This window comes from Myodes glareolus, chromosome 2, assembly GCF_982192425.1.
Source record: "Myodes glareolus chromosome 2, mMyoGla1.1, whole genome shotgun sequence".
NCBI lineage: Eukaryota > Metazoa > Chordata > Mammalia > Rodentia > Cricetidae > Myodes > Myodes glareolus.
This window is the reverse complement of record NC_142027.1, coordinates 130799532-130818652: the sequence shown is the minus strand read 5'-3', so window position 1 is coordinate 130818652 and position 19121 is coordinate 130799532. Positions and strand designations below refer to the sequence as shown.

Below are 19121 nucleotides of genomic sequence, written 5' to 3'. Positions count from 1 at the left end.
GCTTCTTCACTGTGACCCTAAGATTTTGGGGAGCTACTCTGGGGCAGCTCAGCTAAGTGTGGTGAACTCACAGCTCAGAAATCAGTGCCATCCCCAGGGGCCAGGTGTCTCCCGCAGTCCTGCCTGTGGGTCCTTCTTCACTGACTTAAAACCCTGACATCCTGTTGCGGGTGGACAGAAGACTGGTGTGCAGTTCACAGAGGGCAGGTGGGCTGCGTTTGAAGACCTCATCTGTGCTGGGCTCCCCAGTGAGGGAGCATCCCCACAACAAGGCCACACCCCAGCTCTCAACAGTGGGGGGAAATGCTGCTTTCCACTGAAGCCTGATGGTGCACGCCTCTGCTTGTTTCTCGAAAGCTCTCCTTTCTGGGTGATCCCCTCCCTCACCCAAGTTAATTAACAGCGTGCCTCCGAAATGACGGCTGGAGAACGTGAATAAATCAACACAAGGAAGTGGCCACGTGCTCAGCTTGGTTATAAATAACTTGGGTGGACTTGAAGGTGGAGGCCAAGATGCTGTAGCTTCCCCCTTATCAGAATTCTTTTCCTGTTGCTATGGAAACTGGCCTAGGGATGCTGGGGGCTCTGTGTGCTGGCCCAGTCCTCAGTTGTTCCTGTTTACATGGTTGGCATGGGGAGGGCCTGTGAGGGTGCTGGGTGAGCCAGATGCAGCCCAACTGGACTCAGCAACTAGTTGGTAAACTGAGTCATGGCCCAGTATGCTTAGTGGTTTGAGGGAGGCTTCTCAGAGGAGGGGTGTCTAGACAGCACATACTGATCTTGGACCAGGAGTGAACGGGGCGGAAGGGTGTCCCAGGCAGAGGGAACAGCATGGCATACGTATGGAGGAGAAAGGGCATGGATGGTGTGGCGTGTCCTAAGATGGAGGCTTGTCCAGTGTGTCCAGAGCAAGGAGGAGATGCGTGGATGAGAGGAGTCATAGGTTATCAAAGTGTGGGCCACAGGCATCTGCCACATGGAGTAGCCATCCAACGCAGTTTCCATGGGGCCCAGGACAGCATTGCATGTGTGCCTGTCTCTGAGATGGTGTCTAGGGTCTCGGGAGGTGTGTGAACAAGATGATGAGCTAAGACTAGACTAGTGACAATCTCTTGGGACCCCCCACCTCCTGGAGGACTTGCTTTGTGTTAGGGCAAACCCTCTGGGTTTGCTTAGCCCCACCACATTAGCCCAGGCTGGCCTCAAACTCCCCATGTAACCAAGGATGACTCTGAAGTCCTGATCCTCTTGCCTCCACTCCCTGAGTGTTGGGTCCAAGGCTGACTCCCCTCTCCTCCGTTGCTATTTTATGTGGTGCTGGCTTATATTGGCAGGGATGCTCCCAAGCAAGTCACACATCCTCACAGCCTCTCTTGAGGGAGCAGGGACTGAGCCTAAGTGAGCTGGTCTGGAAGAGACTCCGAGTTATGGGTCAGGCCTACACAAAGCTCCATCCGGGGGGGAAGGAAACGGTCTTCTCCGGCTTCACGCACCTTCCTCGGGTGGACCTGGGGATTCATCTCCAGGCGGTTAGCTGGACAGGGGTGGGGCGATGGGTAAGGGGGAGGGACTGGTAAGGGGGGCAGGTAAGGGAGAGAGGCAGGTAAGGGGGAGGGGCAGGTAAGGGGGAGGGGTGAGTAAGGGGGAGGGGCGGGTAAGGGGGGGCTAGGGGATAGCTCCTGACTGGCTTCACAGGGAGCCAGTGACCACAGTCATAAAAAGGACTTGGGGACAGATGGGCCCTTTGGAAGGTCTAATAAGATGTGTGACTTCTGACACTTGCCCTGGAAGGGAAAGAGGCAGTGAAGGTATGAGAACCAGAGGGGCCTGGAATTGAGCCTCAAGTCCCACTCACCAGAGCTCTCTCTCCTCACCTCACCGCCCTGCTTGACTGGGAAGGACTAGCTCAGCGCTGTTGCTCTGAGGGTTACCTGAAATGAGACTCAGCTCCCACGCCCACCGTGAACACCCTTGAGAAAGGCTTTACGTTTGATTACAGCTTTCTTATCAGCACAGTAATAGTCTGCTTCCTTAGCCTGGGTGAGGAGAGAGAGTGAGACCTCCTGGGCAGAGTGGGAAGCAGCCTCAGGCTGTGAGACAGAGCAAGTCTAGGAGGGAGAAGAGAAGGCAGCTTTAACTCTAGGAAGGGATAGATGAGTGGATGTGGTGTGCAAGCCTCCCAGAGTCAAGACTGAAATATGGCCGCACTTGCTGGCCATTCCCCATTCAGTACCGGAAGCACTCCTATTCATCCATCTGAACCCCTCCTGGATTTCCCTCCCCCTCACTATAGCCTTTCCTCTTCGCCCAGCAGTGTGCTTCTCGTTTGGGCTCCGTGTCTCTATTTCTGTCCCTAGTTCTGCATCAGCCCCTGGCTCTGGGGTCACAGACACATCTGCTGTTCCTTTTGGCATTTTCTTCCATTAAACCAGGCAATTTTGAGGGTGTATGCTTGAGCCAGATTTGGGAAGGAGTGGTGCTGCCCAGACTTGAGGTGACCTATAGGGGCCCCTTTTTCTTTACTACTTCAGATTCAGAGAGATAGGTTGAGCTGCTCTATGTCAGCTCGATGCTTGTAGAATATCCAACTGTTCAGGGAGTGTTTGTTGAGTGAATGAATGGCAAAATCTTCCCTTCTTGAGACCTGTGGGCTCTCTGCCCCACCTCACACTGTGGTTGGCACCCCCAGTCCCTTCTGGGTCCGCACAGCTCCCCGTTCTGCAAATTCCTTGTGCCGGGAAGGTTTGCTTTCATGATGCCTGCGGTGTCCCCAGAGTTTCCTGGAGAGAATAGCATTTGCAGAAGCAGCCCTCTGGGGGCACGCCTGTGCTGCCCCAGATTCAGGAGTGACGCTTTTTATAGCCCCGCTCCTGGAGCACGTGGTACCACTGGAAGCCAGAGAGAGCAGCAGGCATCTGGCTCCCCACTGTCTTCTGCTTCTCTCTCCGAAGGAGGCTGTATGCTGGGGTCTGCTGTGTTCCCTGCGCCATGTGGCAGCTCCACCACTTACAGCTGTGTGACACTGGGCTGGTCATGCCACTTCTCCTTGCCCTGCACTGTCCATCTGTGAGGTGTGACAGTGAGACAACATGGTGGTGTGTATGATGATGTAATGACGTAACACTGTGGTGTCACACAGTGTTGCGTTACAATGGCACCGTTACCCGCTGGTGTTGTGATACATGGAATGGGACAGGGTGCTCTGGTATTTGCCCACAGCTGGTGCTCAGTGGACAGTGATGATGGTGTGTGTATGCAGAAATAGGTAGGGATCTGTATGCTGGTGGCTAACTCTCTAGTGAAGCGTGGAGGAGGCCGGGCCACAGACTGGAGCAGGGACAGAAGTGAGGACACAGAGGTGTCTGCTGAGTCCTGCCTCTAGTGTGTCTGGCTTAGATTGCTTGCATACAGGGAGCCTGGGTTTTGAGTTCTCCTCTGGCTAGTCATTGGGGTGAGCCCCTGTGTATAGCTCTGAGTCAGACAGTGTTCTAGGGATGGCATAACTGGGATCATGGGCAGAAGGCCAAGTGCATCCTCTAGAAGTAGGGGCCGGAAGAGAGTGAACCAATCGCATCCATGACAAGCATACGCTCGGTGGTTTCTTCTGTGAAAGAAATCAGAGATTCAGTTACTTGTTCAGGGGCACACAACTGATTCAACCTGTGGAGGGGCTGGGGTAAGGCTCGTGATGCCAGGAAACAACAGAACTAGATAAATGATATTTTAAATGAGCATATTTTTAAAAATCAAAGCAAAATCCCATGAAGAAAGAGAATCAATACTGGAAAAGGTAAGGTCAGTGTGACGGAGCCCTCCTCCACCCTTGGATCCGCAACCCCCAGCCCCCAGCCCCCAGCCACCAGCCTATCTACCTCTCTTGGCTGAGCACCTGACTTCTTGTTCCTACTTGAACACTTTATGACAACCAGGCGGTGGTGGCACACATCTTTGATCCCAGCACTCAGGAGGCAGAGTCAGGTGGATCTCCGTGAGTTCAAGGCCAGCCTGGTCTATAGAGTGAGTTCCAGGACAGCCAGGGAGGACTCAATGGTAGCATCCAGCTGCTGTGTGTTCTCCCTTCTGAGGCCGATATCTTACATGGTGTCCTTCATGAACTGTGGGGTCAGCAGCCACAATCTGTCCCCTCCTGCCCCTACATATCCCTAGGTACCTGGGGAGGCAGGGGTTTGTTGTGAATTCCGTGTGGAGGCCAGAAGCCCCGACTGTAGGTGCAGCAGCCTTTAGGGGTATGGAGCCAGGCACAGATGGAGGTGGGGACCGGCCTCCTCTGGGATGCTTCCTCGTCTACATGCAGGGATGCAGGCTGGGGTGTCATCTCACCTGCTGGACACATAGTCTCACCTCAGTCAGAGGCCCTCCCTCTGTGGTGAGCCAACTTCTCTTCACCCGCAGTTCCCTGTGCACCAGATCCTGGCCAGGAGCCTGAGGGCAGCTTGGCTGAGTAGCTAAGCTTCATGTCTTCATGAGAGAGATTCAGGAAGTCGGCCAGGGTTCTTGTCCTATCTTGTTCTTGTCCTGGGGATGGGTACCTGTCTCCATCCAGTGGCCAGCCGTGGTGCTAGCATGGAACCCTGGTCTCTTCCCTGTGGGCCTTTCTATGACTCCACCTGAGCATCCAACATGTCTGCCACTGGCATGCCCCAGAGCCACCAGGAGAGCCATCCTTACTGTGCTGAGCTCGGGGATCAGCCCTGCTAGACTGTGGGAGGGGTACTCCCAGTGTAAGAATAAACGGGAATCCTCGGGGGTCCTCTGAGAGGTAGCCCTCCACACACAACCCTGTATGTGCCTCAGCTCTCTGGGCCTCAGTCACCCCTTGAAGAAGAGTTTTGAAGAGTCATCAGATTTAGGAGATGTAGTGTCAATCAGTAGCCATGGTAGGTCCCTGTGACCCTCGAGAATACCACATGGCCATGTGCCTGGGCCAGGGGAGGTGCACGCAATCTCACTACTGAGTGAATGAGAGATGCTGGGCCCCTGAGGCTTGGCATGAGGAGCGGAAAGCTGGACGAAGGAGAATGTGGGATTCTAGACCTTCGGTCTGCACACGCCATCAGAGAGGCCTTTGAGATAAACTTGTGTTGGCAAGGCTGGCGTCTAGAGAGCAAATATTTACTCAGGACAGAGCGAGGGGTGGCGCAGAGATCGCACCAGGCAGTTGCGATGTGATTTCGACCTTGAATTTGGCCTGGCATTTGAAAAGTCAATGTTTTTGAGCCCTCACGGTGGGCCAGGTTTGGGTCAGATCTGCACACAGCAGTGCAGAGGGAGCCGTTCCAAGCAAATCTTGATAACCTTCTTGCTGTGTGACCTCCGACAAGTGAATCCATCTCTCGGAGCTGGCACTTCCTCACCTGTAGAAGGGACGGAGAGGGGTATAGATCCTGACAGGAGGGTCCAGAATCCCACTGCACTGATGCCCCACCCTGTCCAGTCTTCACCCTCTTCTATTTTATAACCGCCCCCCTCCCCAACCATGCTCCGTCCCTTAAGGGTTAAACCCAATGAGCTCATGTGATTTCTTGAACACATGAATCATCCCCGTGATTCCTGTGCCCAGTGTGGGGAAGGGGCAGATGCTATGCCCCCAAGTTGCCATGGTAACCCTGCCTGTACCAAAATGCAGGCACCTCAGACCCAGATCCATCCTTCTGGGGGAACTCAGGGCCAGTCCTCTGCATCCCCGCCCTCCTGGAGAGGCAGCAAGGGCAACTGAGAGGATACGAGGGGAGGGGCTTGTGGAGGGAGTTTATCCCGGAGCTCAGCAAGTGTAAGTCAGATGCAGGGAGAGGAAGCAGAAGGCTACCAGGAGAGGGAGACAGATCGACAGCCAGCCACAGGTCCTCAGACTCCACCTGAAGCCCCAGAGGCGCACGCAGCCAGATCCAGCACCCCTCCACTTCCCCGGGGCAGCCGCGCCTCCTACGCACAGGCCCCTACATGCGCGCACACTCACTTGCACACAGCCGCACGCCCAGCAGCAGCACTTCTGCACAGTGCCGACTGCGGTGGGTAGGCAGTCTGGCACATGAGGTCCCCGAGGGACAGCGAGCGAGCGAGTTGACGGGCTAACGCCCGCTCCCAGGCAGCCACCTCCGGAGGCCCCTCCTGCATTCTTGGGACGGCGCCCCTCGCCAAGACAGAGCTGATGTCATTCTGGGCTGCCGGGCCAGGGGACCCAGGCCGGGTGGCTGCCTCCCTCCGGAAGTGAGTGCGCTGCCTGCTGGTCATCAGATTCAGCTTCGGGTTAAGTCTGACTTGAGGACTGTAGATCCGCCCGGTTCAGGTGAGAAGAACCTGCCTGGGACAGGCAGTCTGTGTGGATGGCGGCTCCCAGGTGTGCATGAGAGGTCTACCTTTGTGGAGGGAAGAGAGTTTGGGGTGCCAGCCCCCTTGCCCTGCTTCTCATAGCCACCTGCTCCTTGAATCCAGCAGCATTGGCCCTGGCGACTAGAAGTGGACGTCCTGATTGGCTAACTTGATGCTCTTGCTGGTGACCCGTTGCTGACCTGTCACTGTCCCCGTTTTTTGTTTTTTTTTTTTGTGACCGGGGATGCTTGTTGGGCCATGTTTACTTTACTGGGGCTGACGTGCTCTGCCAGGTTTACCGGGTTTTCCGTGGAAGCCCAGAACTTCTTCCCAAGGACGGCTACCACTGACAGAGGGACCAGGACCCTGGCAGCGCTGGTCTCCTGACTGCCTCTGCCTGCCCCCTCCTCCAGGCTGGCCACATGGATTACCTGGGTGACAAACTCTCAGTGGCCCAGTCACACATGACTCAGTGGGTGGGCACAGTGAGACGATCCTTTCAAGAGGCCCTGCACGCTGTGACAGCCACGGTGGGCACTGAGCGGAGTGGGGAGAATGCTGGCCGCACCCCATTTAAGCGTACCTCCTCCTTCCGACACCTGGCGTCTCGGAGTCGAGAATCCTTCCGTCGCTTCTCCGTTCGCAGCCAACAGAGGTTCTCATCCCTCAGAAAGAGGCAGCAGGACTCCGAGGCCCCTGATCTTGTAAGCTGGGGATGTGTGTGGTTTAAAATAGCAGGGCTACCCTGGGAAGGTCCCTTTGGACTCCTGGGAGGGGCTGACTTGCAGCAGCAGGCAGGGAAGGACTTTTTCCCTGTCAGTGAGAGTGGCCCCAGAACCCTGATGGGAAGTAGAAGGCTGGGTTGGCCACCCTGGAGGTGCAATACCCGCTCCTTGTTGCTAATGGGGAATCAACTCAAGGCTTCTTGTCTGTGAACAGGGCTGCTTGGGGACACTGCAGCCCCCACAACACATGCTCACATCTCTATTTTTAGGCAAGCTTACTTGACACCTGCTCGCTCGCTCTCCCCATGCCCTCCCAGGGTGACCAAGTGGTCTTGGCTGTTGTCTGTTTGCCATTGAACAAAAGTGAGATCTTGAGTGTTTTCTGAGGGGGAGAGCCTTAGGGGGGCCGTGGTTTGTCGTGCTGGCCTGGGAACTCAGGCTTGGTGAGGGTTGGGTGCTCAGGCCCAGCTACCGGGTTCCATGCTGTCTCCTTTCAGGCCCATGAGACCTGGGAAATGGAAGCTGAGCAGGTGGTGTCAGGCAGGCCTGGGGAAGGAAGGGTGTTGGCATGGCGTGTCCAGCAAGGTGAGGGAGGTCTGGCTGGGAGATAAGAGGTTTCTTGGATCTTTGATAACTTTGGGGACACTCATCACGTCACTAACCAGGATTGAACTTACCTAGAGGGCCATGTGTCTTCAGAGAGCTGGCCTCTGCCCTGGGCTCAGCTGACCCAGTTCTCAGGAGCGTATGAGACCAGGCACGGGGCTCAGCTAGCTCCTTGTGTCTCCCGAACCAGTGGCCATGAGGGGACCAGTGTTGGGCGAGGGAATCCTGAGTGGAACCTCCTCACAGTGTGGTCCCCCAGAGTTCACAACTGCCCCAGAGAGGCAGGGATTCAACTCTCCTCCACTGACCTGAGGCACAGAGAAACTAGGCAGGGGCTCGCCCAGGCCAGAAGCCACGCAGGAGGTTGGTCATGGGCGTTTCCTTGTATGGGGTCTAAACTCTTTCAGGTCTTGAGTTCATAAGACAGAGCCCCACCCATCCCCTGAAAGGTACTACTTGACATAAGGAAGGAAGACAATCTCTTTCTTTCTCTATGTCTCAGTTTTTCCATCTTTGTTTTCCTCTGACCCTGACCATTCCTCTGTGCCCTGCTTCCCAGGATTCTCTCGGGGACACTGGCTCTGTTCCCTGCCCTCTGTCCCAATCTTTCAGGTACTGTGTAACTTTGGATACTGCCTCAAATCTCTGTGCCTGTGGAGCATGTTCATACAGAGGCAAGCCTGGTGGCCTCCCAAGTGAATGAGTGACTGATATAGAGTTCAGGCCCCTCACTGTCACAGAGGAACCCCCAGCAGTATAAATACGCGGCCACACCGAATTAGTGTGGGCTTCCTGGTCCCTCCCACTGATGCTTGGCCTCTGCTGTGTGGCAGGCATGGCTGGTTCAACCCATTCTTAGATCTTAGTTTCCCTCTGTCCTGTGAGGGGAGCCTGCCCTTGTTCTGAGGCAGAGTGAGCCACCAGCAGCCTGCTGGTACACAGTGGGTAAGCACTTGTAAATCTGTTGGGTGCCAAGGTGTCCTACTGTGTGCTGAGGGTGTCCCAGCTCACCTCCTCCCAGATGCTGACCTTGGGCGGGCCAGTGCCCCCTGTCCTCCTTCCTTCTCACCTTTGAGAAAGGGATTCTGGGTGGACAAGGCACACTGAAACCAGGGGTGTGACACCCGGGCTTCGCGTGGCTCAGGTGCGTGACAACCAAGTCCTTTCTCCCAAACTGCCTTCAGAGGCTTCCAACTGGAGAATCTGAACACACACCCCTTTCACTCAGGACTTCACTTAAATATTTGTCTTATGGGTGGGTGCTTCCTGACGCCTCAGAGCTGTAGGCAGGAGGGGTGGGGCTGTGGGCATTGGTCCTCCTCCTACAGGTTTTATCTCAATCTTCCTCAGCTCTGTTCTGCCAGAAAAGGGCCTCGGGCTGTGTTTGCAGGAGGATCTGCTGCAGATTGACTGGAAATGTCCCCAGCCAGCCTGGAAGTCTTTGACTGCTAGCCGGCTTCTAGCTGTCCCAGATAAGAAAGGAAGAAAATAAAACAATACTTTGTCCAGGCCCCAGGAGGCAGGAAGGGTCACTGTGCCAGGGAAAGGAGGCTGCAAATGTTAGAGGCCCAGAGAACTGGGGGTGGGAGGGACAGAATGGGGGCTTGGGGGACACAGAAGCAGAGACAGTGTCAGTCTCAGGAAGCCTGGACGTGAGGAGGGAAAGCCAGAAGCGTGTGTGTGTGTGTGTGTGTGTGTGTGTGTGTGTGTGTGTGTGGTGTATGTCTGTGATGTATGTGTGTGTGTGTGTGTGTGATGTGTGTGGGTATGTGTCTATGATATATATGTGTGTGTGTGGTGTGTCTGTGGTGTATATGTGTGGTGTGTTTGTGTGTGGATATGTGTATGTGGTGTGTGTCTGTGATATGTGTGGGGGTGTGTGATGTGTTTGTGTGTGTTGTATCTGTGATGTGTGTGTGTTGTCTGTGGTGGAGGGGGCTGGCTAGGAGACCTGTGCGTGCTGCACACGTCTGAAGTAGACTCCCAGGGGCTGACTAATGACCTTAGCCAGGTCACACTGCCCTTACTTCCTCACCCTTCCCATCTGTGACCTGGATTCCCCTGTGACTTGCCTGAGGGTGGGTTGAGCCCACCTCCTGCTTTAAGAATCCCTGCTGTACATGCCATCCCTTCCTGGCTATGAGGATGGCTTCTGGAACCCTCATGGGTACCAAAACCTGAGATCCTCAGGTAAGATGCACACATAAGCTGGTGTAAGATGCTCAGGTAAGATGCAAAGTGTTTGCTGGTCTGTGGGTATCCTGTCAGCACCCATCACACTGTGGATGGCATGGAGACAGCCCCTCTGCCCACATCTCAGTGCAGAGCCAGCCCCTTCCGGAGTACTTCTCCAGTCAAGTGCCCACAGGTCTGGACCCTGCCACCTTTGCTCAAGGTGCCCTTAGCTGTGGTGGCATCCCTTCAGTTTGGACACTTCCAGGCCACCCCGATAACCTAGGGTGACCCTGCCTCCAACCCCTTATTCTAATCGATCTGTGGAGACCTTTATTTCTGAATGAGGCTCCAAGTGTTGTGTAGGATAGACACACATGTCTCCCTGGGGTCACTGTCCTAGCCACCACAACAGGTCCTTCACTGTCCAGTACAGTCAATCCAGCAGCCCGAGGGCCAGGTCATCACCCTGCCTCACCTGGCCCAGGAAGCTATGACTTCTTGCCCTGTGGTCTGACCCTGCTTCCCTTCCACCCTCAGTTCTTGCTTCTGCCCTGGAGTAAAGCAAGGCCCAAGGAGAATGAGAGACTGGGCCTTCGGACATGGGTAGTCTGGGGTCTGTCCTGGGAGAGGCAGGTGAGCAGGCGCCAGAGAAGATCCTACTCCTCAGGGCCAGGTGCCTGCGTGGTCTCTGCCCCTCAGGGCTACCAGAAACAAACAAGCTAGGAAGTGGGTGAACTCTCTCATTATTCTGGCTCTAAAAGAAATGCAAGGGGCTCCAGGGAACAGCAGGGACAGCAGGGGACAGCAGGATCGCTAAGGAGTCATGAGGTAATGTCCAGTGCTCCAAGGAGACCCGAGGCAGGAGCGTTGCAAGGCCTGGCTGAGCCTGGTGTACTAGAAGAGCCACAGAGGGCCAGGGTGGCTGTAACAGGGTAGGCAGGATCACCAGGACGACAAGGAGGTGGACAGGGCCTGGCCACATAGGCTTGAGAGTGCCCATGAGGGTGTGAGACCAGAGAGTGCAGCCATCGCCGTGGGCCTCTGTGGCATGTTGGATGAGAACAGGATTAGTTATTTACTTATTAAGCACCCCCTGTGTTCTTAGCATGGTTATTGCATCTTCTTTTGAGGGCCTTCTATGTACCAGGTATGGGCACATTGCATCTCTTGAGCGTCTACTGTCAAGGTGTTTGCATTTCTCTTGAATACTGGCCCGGCAGAGGTGTCCATTCAGCCATGTTCCCCACCTCCCTCTCCTTTCACTGCCCACCCAGAGCCCCCTGCCAGGTATCCAGGCTTCCAGCTGCACCCCAGTGCTGGCATGATGTCACTTGTCCATGGGCGGGCAAGACAGACAGTTTTCTACTGGCTAGGCCCCTCCCAACCTCAGGTCTCTTTTCACCCGTCCTGGCGGCAGAATGATGTCACTTGTTAGAGAACAATGGTCCCTTTGTGGATCCAGAGGGGCCCAAGGCTGGGCCCCAGAGCAGGTGCCTCTGGAGCTACACTGGGGTAGACAAAGGACTTGGCTGCTCCCCTGGGAGCTGCTAGGCTGGCCTCTGCTGATCTCCCTGCCCCCAAAGAGGGGTGTGTTCATTTTCCATGTGGAAAACACAGGAACAAGTGAGAAAACACGGCGAAGTCCACTCTCCCTCCACTTGGCTTCTGAACGGCTTCCTTCCTTTCTTTTTTTCCCTTTCCTCTCCCAAACAAACATCAGCCTCTGTCGCTTCGCCTTAAAGAAATGGACCGGTCCTCATGGGTCCTCATGGTTCTAGCGAGCACTGTTAGCACCCCGGCGCTGGGCCCTGGTCTGCGAACTCCATTACCTACCGCCTGTCTGGACACTTGGGCCTCCCATTTGGGGCTGTGGGAAGGCTGCAATGGGGTGGCCTGTGTCCGAGGCCTCTGGGGCTCTCACTTCCTCCTTCAACAACTCCACAGATGTTTTATTCAGACAAAGCCTGTTGCTTCCTCTGCAGGAAGCTAGGCATATCAGGAAGGAAGTCTGGAATGTTCCTGTCTAGGGAGCCTTGTGTTTGGGCAGCGTGAAGAAGCCATGGGAGTGGCTCGGTGGCTAGGTTGGTCTCGGTGCTGTGTGTGCCTTGTTCTGAAAGCACACTGCCCATTCCCGTGGTGTAATCACTGCAGTGTCCTGGAGCCACGGCCACTGAACACTGGCTGGAAAATGTTGTGTTCTGTAATATTTTCACAGTACACACAGATGTAAATGATGACAAGCTGGTCACAGATTTCTAGTCATGATGTCTCACACTTTTAATCCTGCTACTCAGGGGGTAGAGGCAGGAGGATCAGGAGTTCAAGTTTATCCTTGGCTATATAAGGAACTCAAGGCTAACCATGTTCTACATGAGACCCTGCTTCAAAAAGCCAAAACAAAGGTTAGGATTTTAGCAGTTGGTAGAGTCCTGGCCTACTGTGTACAATCCCTAGCACTCGACAGTGTGAATGTGGTGATCCAGACCCGTCATCAGGACTCTCGGGGGCAAGCCTTAGCAGCACAGTAAGCCAGCTGGGAGGAATGGCAAAAGCAAGTGATTATCTCTCGAATAATTTGATTTAAATTTCTAATCTAATTTTTAAGAATGGTACTAGTAGGTATTGAGTGTGAACTCGTGTGTCTGAGCCCTTGGTCCCTGGCTGGTGGCACAGCTTTGGGAGGCTCTGGGAGCTTTAGGGGACATGAACTGGCTGTCAGAGTCGTGTCCCCGGGAGTAGGTGATTAAAGATTATATGGCCCGGGCTGTCTGCCTCCTGAGTGTGAGGTAAGCGAACCACTTTGTACACAGACCCTCCCATGACAGTCTGAAACTGCGGGCTGTGACAGGGCCTCGCTGAGGTCGCTCTCTCAGGTAACAAACACACCGTTCAGTCACCGGGCTCCTAGGAGCTTCCCATCTACCTCGGGTGGGACAGCCAGCCCTGCAGTGCCGGGGAACTGGGGTCTGGGCACTGACTGAATCCTGGTTCTGCCTCCTGCTGAAGAAATAGGTGGCTTCTGTGGTTCCTCTCCTGTGAAGTGGGGCCCCCACCTCCCTCTGAAGCTGTGCTTGAGGTGACGTACATCGAGGTTGTGCATGCTTGGGACTGTGTCCTGCATGTAGCAGGGCTTCCAGAAAGGGTTGCTGCTGTCTTGACTGTCCTTCCATATTGTCACAGTGTAGCCAAACACTGGCAGGCAGTGACCGGGCAGCCCAGGGATTCCACATCAAGGCTGAGATGAGCTCCTGTACACTCCCAGCTCCCCCTCCCCACCCTCTGTATGGAGCAGTTAGCCTGCAGAAGGTCTGCCATGCCCTGAGAATCCTGGAACAACCTTACAGAGAGACCCACAGGGCAGGGATTGGAAACCTCTGGTCACCTGCCACTAGGAAGCTGGCTCCTCCAAGGCTGGGAGAATGTGCCCTAAAGTAGGTTCCCAGGCTGCAAGTGAGACTTTACCTTGGCCAAAGCTGGACTCCAACCTTGAGAGAAACCCTGAGGTAGTCATTCATCAAACACATGTCCTCCTTGATCTGGAAACAGTTGATGAGGCTATTTATTAGGTACGAGGCAGCAGGTAGAAACTTCTCACTTAGACCCCCAGGGTCCATTTTAGTGGATGCCTTTCTTTTTTAAAAAATATTTATTTTTATTTTGTCTACATTGGTGTTTTGCCTGCAGTTATGTCTGTATGAGGGTGTTGGATCCCCTGAAACAGGAGTTACAGACAGTTGTAAGCTGCCATGTGGGTGCTGGCAATTGAACCCAGGTCTTCTGAAAGAGCATCAGTACTCTTAACTACTGAGCCTTCTTTTCAGCCCCATGGATATGTTTCTTAGCTCTCGGGTTCTTGCTTGTGAAGAAGGCTGTGCCCCCAGTCTGTGCTGAACTGTCCTTTAAGAGTTAGCAGTGTCCTGTTGCTTGGGCGAGTGCATTGCTTGGATCCAAAGTTCTCATCATCCTGTTTAGCTCATACATTCATCATGTATGTGGGAGGCACCACACAGGAGAACCTTAGAGGAGTGGCTTGTCTCCTGCCCTCTGGTCTGCCCCTAGAAAGGAAGATACTGCAAGCAGATGTTACAAGGACTCGGAGTTGTGGAGTCTGGGCTGGGATGTGGCTCAGTGGCTTGAGTGTGCTTGTCTAGACATGCTCCAAGCCCAGAGTTCGATTCCCAGCACTGCACAGACTGGGTGTGGTGTCATGAGCCTGTCATCCCAGCACTTACATGGGTTCAGTCATTCTTGGCTCTAATGAATTTGGGGCTAGCCTGGGATAGCTGAGGCACTGCCTCAAAAGAAAAAAAAAGGAGGAAAGAAAAGAAAACAAAGTTTGTGAAGAAATGTAGAAGTGTTTTTGTTTTATAAGCACTGATCTGGTGTTTCCTGCTGACTTTCTTGGTTGAGAGAAAGTGGGGTGCAGGTAGAACCAGTTAAATTGGGTTCAGGGCCTGGTTCTCCTTTCACTCAGTTCTGTTTGATCCTGCCTTTGTCACTATGGTCATGTCTGCCTCAGTTTCCTTGAGATGCACTTATCACAACATGGAGGATGGCAGTGGTGCCACCGGTGTCCCCATAGCATACTATATGAGTCCCCTTGCTCTGTTGGGGCCACAGTGACAGGCAGTTTCCCCATCTGTAAAGGCAACCTTGGTTCTGAGTGGAGAGTTTGAGCTGCCAGCATGGACCCAGCGTGTATGAATGCTGAGAGCCAGGTGTCACTCCCATGGGGCTTTACCTACCCTGCACCCCTCTCCCAGGCTCTGACCTTGCACTTCTCTAGGCCTTTGCAAGGCTCCTCACACACCCCTTAACAACAACACACAGGACAGAGGCCCCTTGGCATCTCAAGGCTCAACCTACTTAGAAAGTACTCTTTGACCAGCAGAACGGCCCACTCTCAGCATCCAGGCCAGGAGAAAAGTGAAGAGCAAGGACCACCTGTTCTCTCTACCGCCTTCCCATTCCTCCCTGACTGTCTGATGATCAGCGTGTGCTTACAGGGCTCTTCCAGTCCTGCCTATGAGGAAGGGCAGCAGGCCAGTTAAACAATAGAATTCCTATACCCAGCTGGGGCAGAGTGGTGGCAGATGTGTCTGAGCCCATACTGGAGGTCTCTTCTGTGCTCAGGAGTAGAGATGAGCCCGTAGGAGAGGGATGGGAGCAGGTAGGGCCTCTTAGAGCCCCACAGAACACAGTGTACAGTGCTGGCTGGGTCTCAGAAGGTGCCTGTGTAGCAAGATCTACAGATGAGGATGCTCCCATTTCTGGAAGGGGAATGCTCTGGCTTTAGGCCACAAGGTTTGAGGCCACGAGTTTTGATGAGGCCACAACGTGATTTGAGGTCCTGGAGTTCCATCAGGGAAGGAGACAGGTCACAGGTGACATCGGTGCAGGAGGTACCGCTATCCCCGCCACAAACAGGCCATCCACAAACAATTTGGAGCCGAGTGAGCGAATGGACAGAGGATGTGGTGGCCTTACCCCTGCTCTGGTCACAGCTGCTTCCGTCCCTTCTCCCAGTTCTGTCTAGGAATTCCTTACTTATTTCTTGGAGTTGATCTGCAGCATGCTATGCAGACCAGGCTCGATCCTCCTGCCGCTCCTTCCAGGAGCTAAGATGACAGGCGCTCATTGGTGTCACCACACCTGACTTTCTGTTGTTTTCGGTGGACCACAGAGCAGTTTGGAGAAGTGTTGGCCACTCCTGTGATATCACTTAGAAAATGATAGTGAATGAATGAATGAAATTGCAGATTGTCCTGTGTAGGACTGGGGTTCGAAGGAATGGTGCCTTCCTCCTGGAAATGTGGTTGGTGAGGCAGAGCCCAAGAAGATGCAGTGGCCAGCTTGGCTGGACTAACAACAGTTGGGGACTTTTGTGAAGCATACCCAGGGGGTGTATGGGAGGGGCTTCCACAGAGGATTGACTGAGAAGAGAGTTCCATCCTGGATGTAGTGGCTGGGGCCGTAGACTGGATAAAAAGGAAAGGAGAATGTGAACTGAGCTGTGCATTCCCCGACTGTCTGCTGCTCAGCTGGGGTGTGCGAGCAGCTGCCACACACCCCCTCCCTCCTGCCAGGCCACTGTGGAGCTGTCTTTAAATGAATGAACTGTGCTTCCATGCTGAGATCACCTAGCTGGTTACTTCAGAACTCCACACAGGCAGATTGCTGAAGAAGAGGGACAGTCCTTTTGGGTAGACACAAGGCCATTGGCTAGGAGGGCGAGAAGTCACAACTTCGCGGATGTCTGGGCTCCTCCTGGGGAAACAGGTTCTGAGGCCTACAGTGTCCACCATGTAGGATGTGAGGAGCATGCGGTTGAAGGATTGGAAAAGAGAGGGGCCCTCCAGGTCCCACCTATACCTCCCACCAAGCCCAGACTAGGATGCCCCTTAAAGAACCTTTCCAGAGTGAAAAGAGGAAGCGGGAAGTGGAAACACCACAACACACTGCCAGCCATCCCTCCATCAGGCAGGCCATTGGAAGACATGAGGGGCTTAAACGAAGGGTCCCTGGCCGCTCTCTCTAGCCCTCGAGACCCAAGGCTTTGGACAGGCCCAGACTTTATTCCTCACCGCCTGCTGGATGTTCTACAGAATCTGGTAGAAAACTCTCCTACCCAACAAACACAGTAAAGTTAGTGTACTCTCAGAGAAAGACAAAATAACTCCAGAAATTCATTATGTAGGAATATGCCTAAATGAAGAAGAGAAAGGCCCCTACGTTGAAAACTTCACAGCGCTGAAAAGGGAAATAAAATACAATACTAAATGATAGAAAGACCCACATGCTTCCCGACCAGTGGAAGTAACGTTGTAAAAATGGCTTTACTACCAAAATTGATCCACAGATTTGATGAAATACCTATCTGAATTCCAGTGTCTTGTTTCACAGATTTAAGAAAAAAAACAATACAGTGCAAGAATTCATCCAGAACCAGGGGAGACCACAATAGGCACAGCAATCCTTAGGAGTCAGAATGGAGGTGTCAGCAGTATCTGACTTCAAATTATACTACAGAGCTATAGTGACAAAGGCGGCCTGGTACGGGCATAAAAATAGACGGGTAGACCAGTAGGACAGAGCACAGGACCTGGAAATAAACCGACACAGCTGTACTCACATGATTTGACAAAAGAGGCAAATATATATAGGGGGAAAAAGTCAATAAACTTGCTGGAAAAGCTGGATATCCACCTGGAGAAGAACGAAATTATATCTGTGGGTTTTGTTTTACATTGTACAAAAATGAATTTGAAGTGAATCAAAAGCATTGGAAACCTAGAAAAAACCCCACAGGAACACTCTTCAAGACGCTAGGGTTGGTGGGAACTTTCTGAGCAGAACATCAACATCACAGGGACTAAGTGCCAACAGATGGGGCCGCATGAGAAGAGGGTGTCTGCCCAGCAAAGGAACTACCAGCAGGGTAGACAGCCCACGGCATGGGAGAAAAGTTTCACCAGTCACACTTCAGACACGGAGCAAATATTCAGAATTTACAGCGTTATTGATATAATGTCATGCCAAGGAGATAAAACTGCCAATCAATAAATGGGCTACCGAATTGAAGAGGCAATTTTCTTTTTTTTTAAAATATTTATTTATTTATTATGTATACAATATTCTGTCTGTGTATATGCCTACAGGCCAGAAGAGGGCACCAGACCTCATTACAGATGGTTGTGAGCCACCATGTGGTTGCCGGGAATTGAACTCAGGACCTTTGGAAGAGCAGGCAATGCTCTTAACCACTGAGCCATCTCTCCAGCCCCCTGAAGAGGCAATTTTCAAAAGAAGAAGAGGGAAAGGAGGACTTACAGACAGACAGATAAATGGCCAGTAACTATTTTTCAATATCCCTAGTCATCAAGGAAATTCAAATTAAAACTATTTTGAGATACCACTTCGCTCAGTCAGGCATAAAGAAAACCCAGGTTTGAGGTGGTGCCCACCGTTCTGGGCCCAGTAGGTCCCTACTGCTTCCAACTTGGTGTCAGGTTTTCTTTCTCTGGGGCTGGGCAGCTGGTTCCAGGCTATTCATACCCAAGACACAGTCAATGAAGTCACCATTCAGACCTCTGACTGGCTGACTCTGTGGCCAGGCAGGTGAAAAACCCTTCACACCAGCCAGAGCTGATGTCACCTCAGGAAAGCAGTCAGCACGGGGTGGAGTGGGCCCTTCCTCTCAATGATCCAAGGTCCTGCTTTGCCTATCCTTGGGAAGGTCTGGGGAGTAGGGACAGTACCTTCTCCCTGATATCGAGGAGCAACTTGACAGCCTCACCTCACATCTCAGACCGTGAGCATGGGTGCAGGTTTGAGTTGCAGCTCTGCAACCTTCAGCAGGTTGATCTGGCCTGCTTTGCCTTCTCGTCCTCATTGAAAAGAGTGGCTGCAGGATCACATAGGAGTGCCCTAAAGATGATGATCCAAGGTGTCTGGAAAGTGCCCCCCAACACCGCTACTATGGCAATATAGTGATGGTGGGGAGGGAGACGGTTGTGTCTTTACTTTGCAAAGGAAACACACGTTCTAGCTCCTGCCTGCATCCCACGGCCTTTAATCCATGTAACTCCACAAGACACAGGCAGGAGGGAGGGTTCAGGGCAAGCTCTGCTCTCTTCATTTGCAAGTCACCAAGAGTGGCCCAAGGATCCCTGGCAGTGTTAGGGGCATGGTGGCTTTTCCAACTGCCCAGGCTGGTCTGGGACTGGAGCAGGCGGCTGCTGCTGTACAAGGTTCTGGTTCTTGGTGCATCCTGAACCCCCTAGGGTGGCAACGCAGGCTGAGTGCACTCCAGTGTAAAGACTGATCCAGGATCAAGTCCCACATAGGCAGCCTGATACCCTGTGGGCAAATCCTGTCCTTCACCTCCTCATCCACGAGATGCCTCTGAAAGTTGTCAGGGAGACACAGGAGATGGGTGTGAAGGGATCTCCTAGGGGAGTGAGAGTCTAAGACAGTCTTTTCCAGTTTTCCCTCAGGGTATCAGGGGTAGAAAGGGACCCCTCCCACACTGAGTGTCTCAATTGAGCATTGCTGTCACAGTTAGCCCCCTTCAATTTTCTCATATGGAACTTTCCCATAAGTCTTTGCTGGAGCCCTTGGTCTGTGGAAAGCTATCCATCCAAAAAGAATAGCAGAAAAGGGCCTTTAAAGAACCACTCATTTAAGCCTTCATTTTAATGCAGGACATCTCAGAACCTTTAATTCTACAGCTCTGCACCGGCTCTTCTGGAGACTGCCGGAAGCTCTCTATGCTCCTGAGACCTT

The 19121-nt window shown here is 53.2% G+C and overlaps 1 protein-coding gene and 1 long non-coding RNA gene across 8 annotated transcripts in view; one reads left to right on the top strand and one right to left on the bottom strand.

The window, feature by feature from the left end:
• The window catches only part of Kiaa1671 (KIAA1671 ortholog), a 138842-nt gene that overhangs the window by 82046 nt on the left and 37675 nt on the right, over window positions 1–19121 (top strand). Inside the window, exon 1 of one of the 7 annotated variants that reach the window (XM_048450332.3) lies at window positions 6219–7034. The exons of the other annotated variants lie outside the window; for them this stretch is intronic. Within the exon in view, the coding sequence (XP_048306289.3) occupies window positions 6753–7034 (282 nt within the window). The 5' untranslated portion in view covers window positions 6219–6752. Of the gene's footprint in view, window positions 1–6218; window positions 7035–19121 lie in introns of those variants that run through there. 7 annotated transcript variants of the gene reach the window in all.
• Window positions 5118–6113, bottom strand: LOC125410690 (uncharacterized). The gene is made up of 2 exons (XR_007235163.3): window positions 5978–6113; window positions 5118–5375 (listed from the first exon to the last, which is right to left on the bottom strand). It is a non-coding gene; the product is annotated as an uncharacterized LOC125410690 (long non-coding RNA).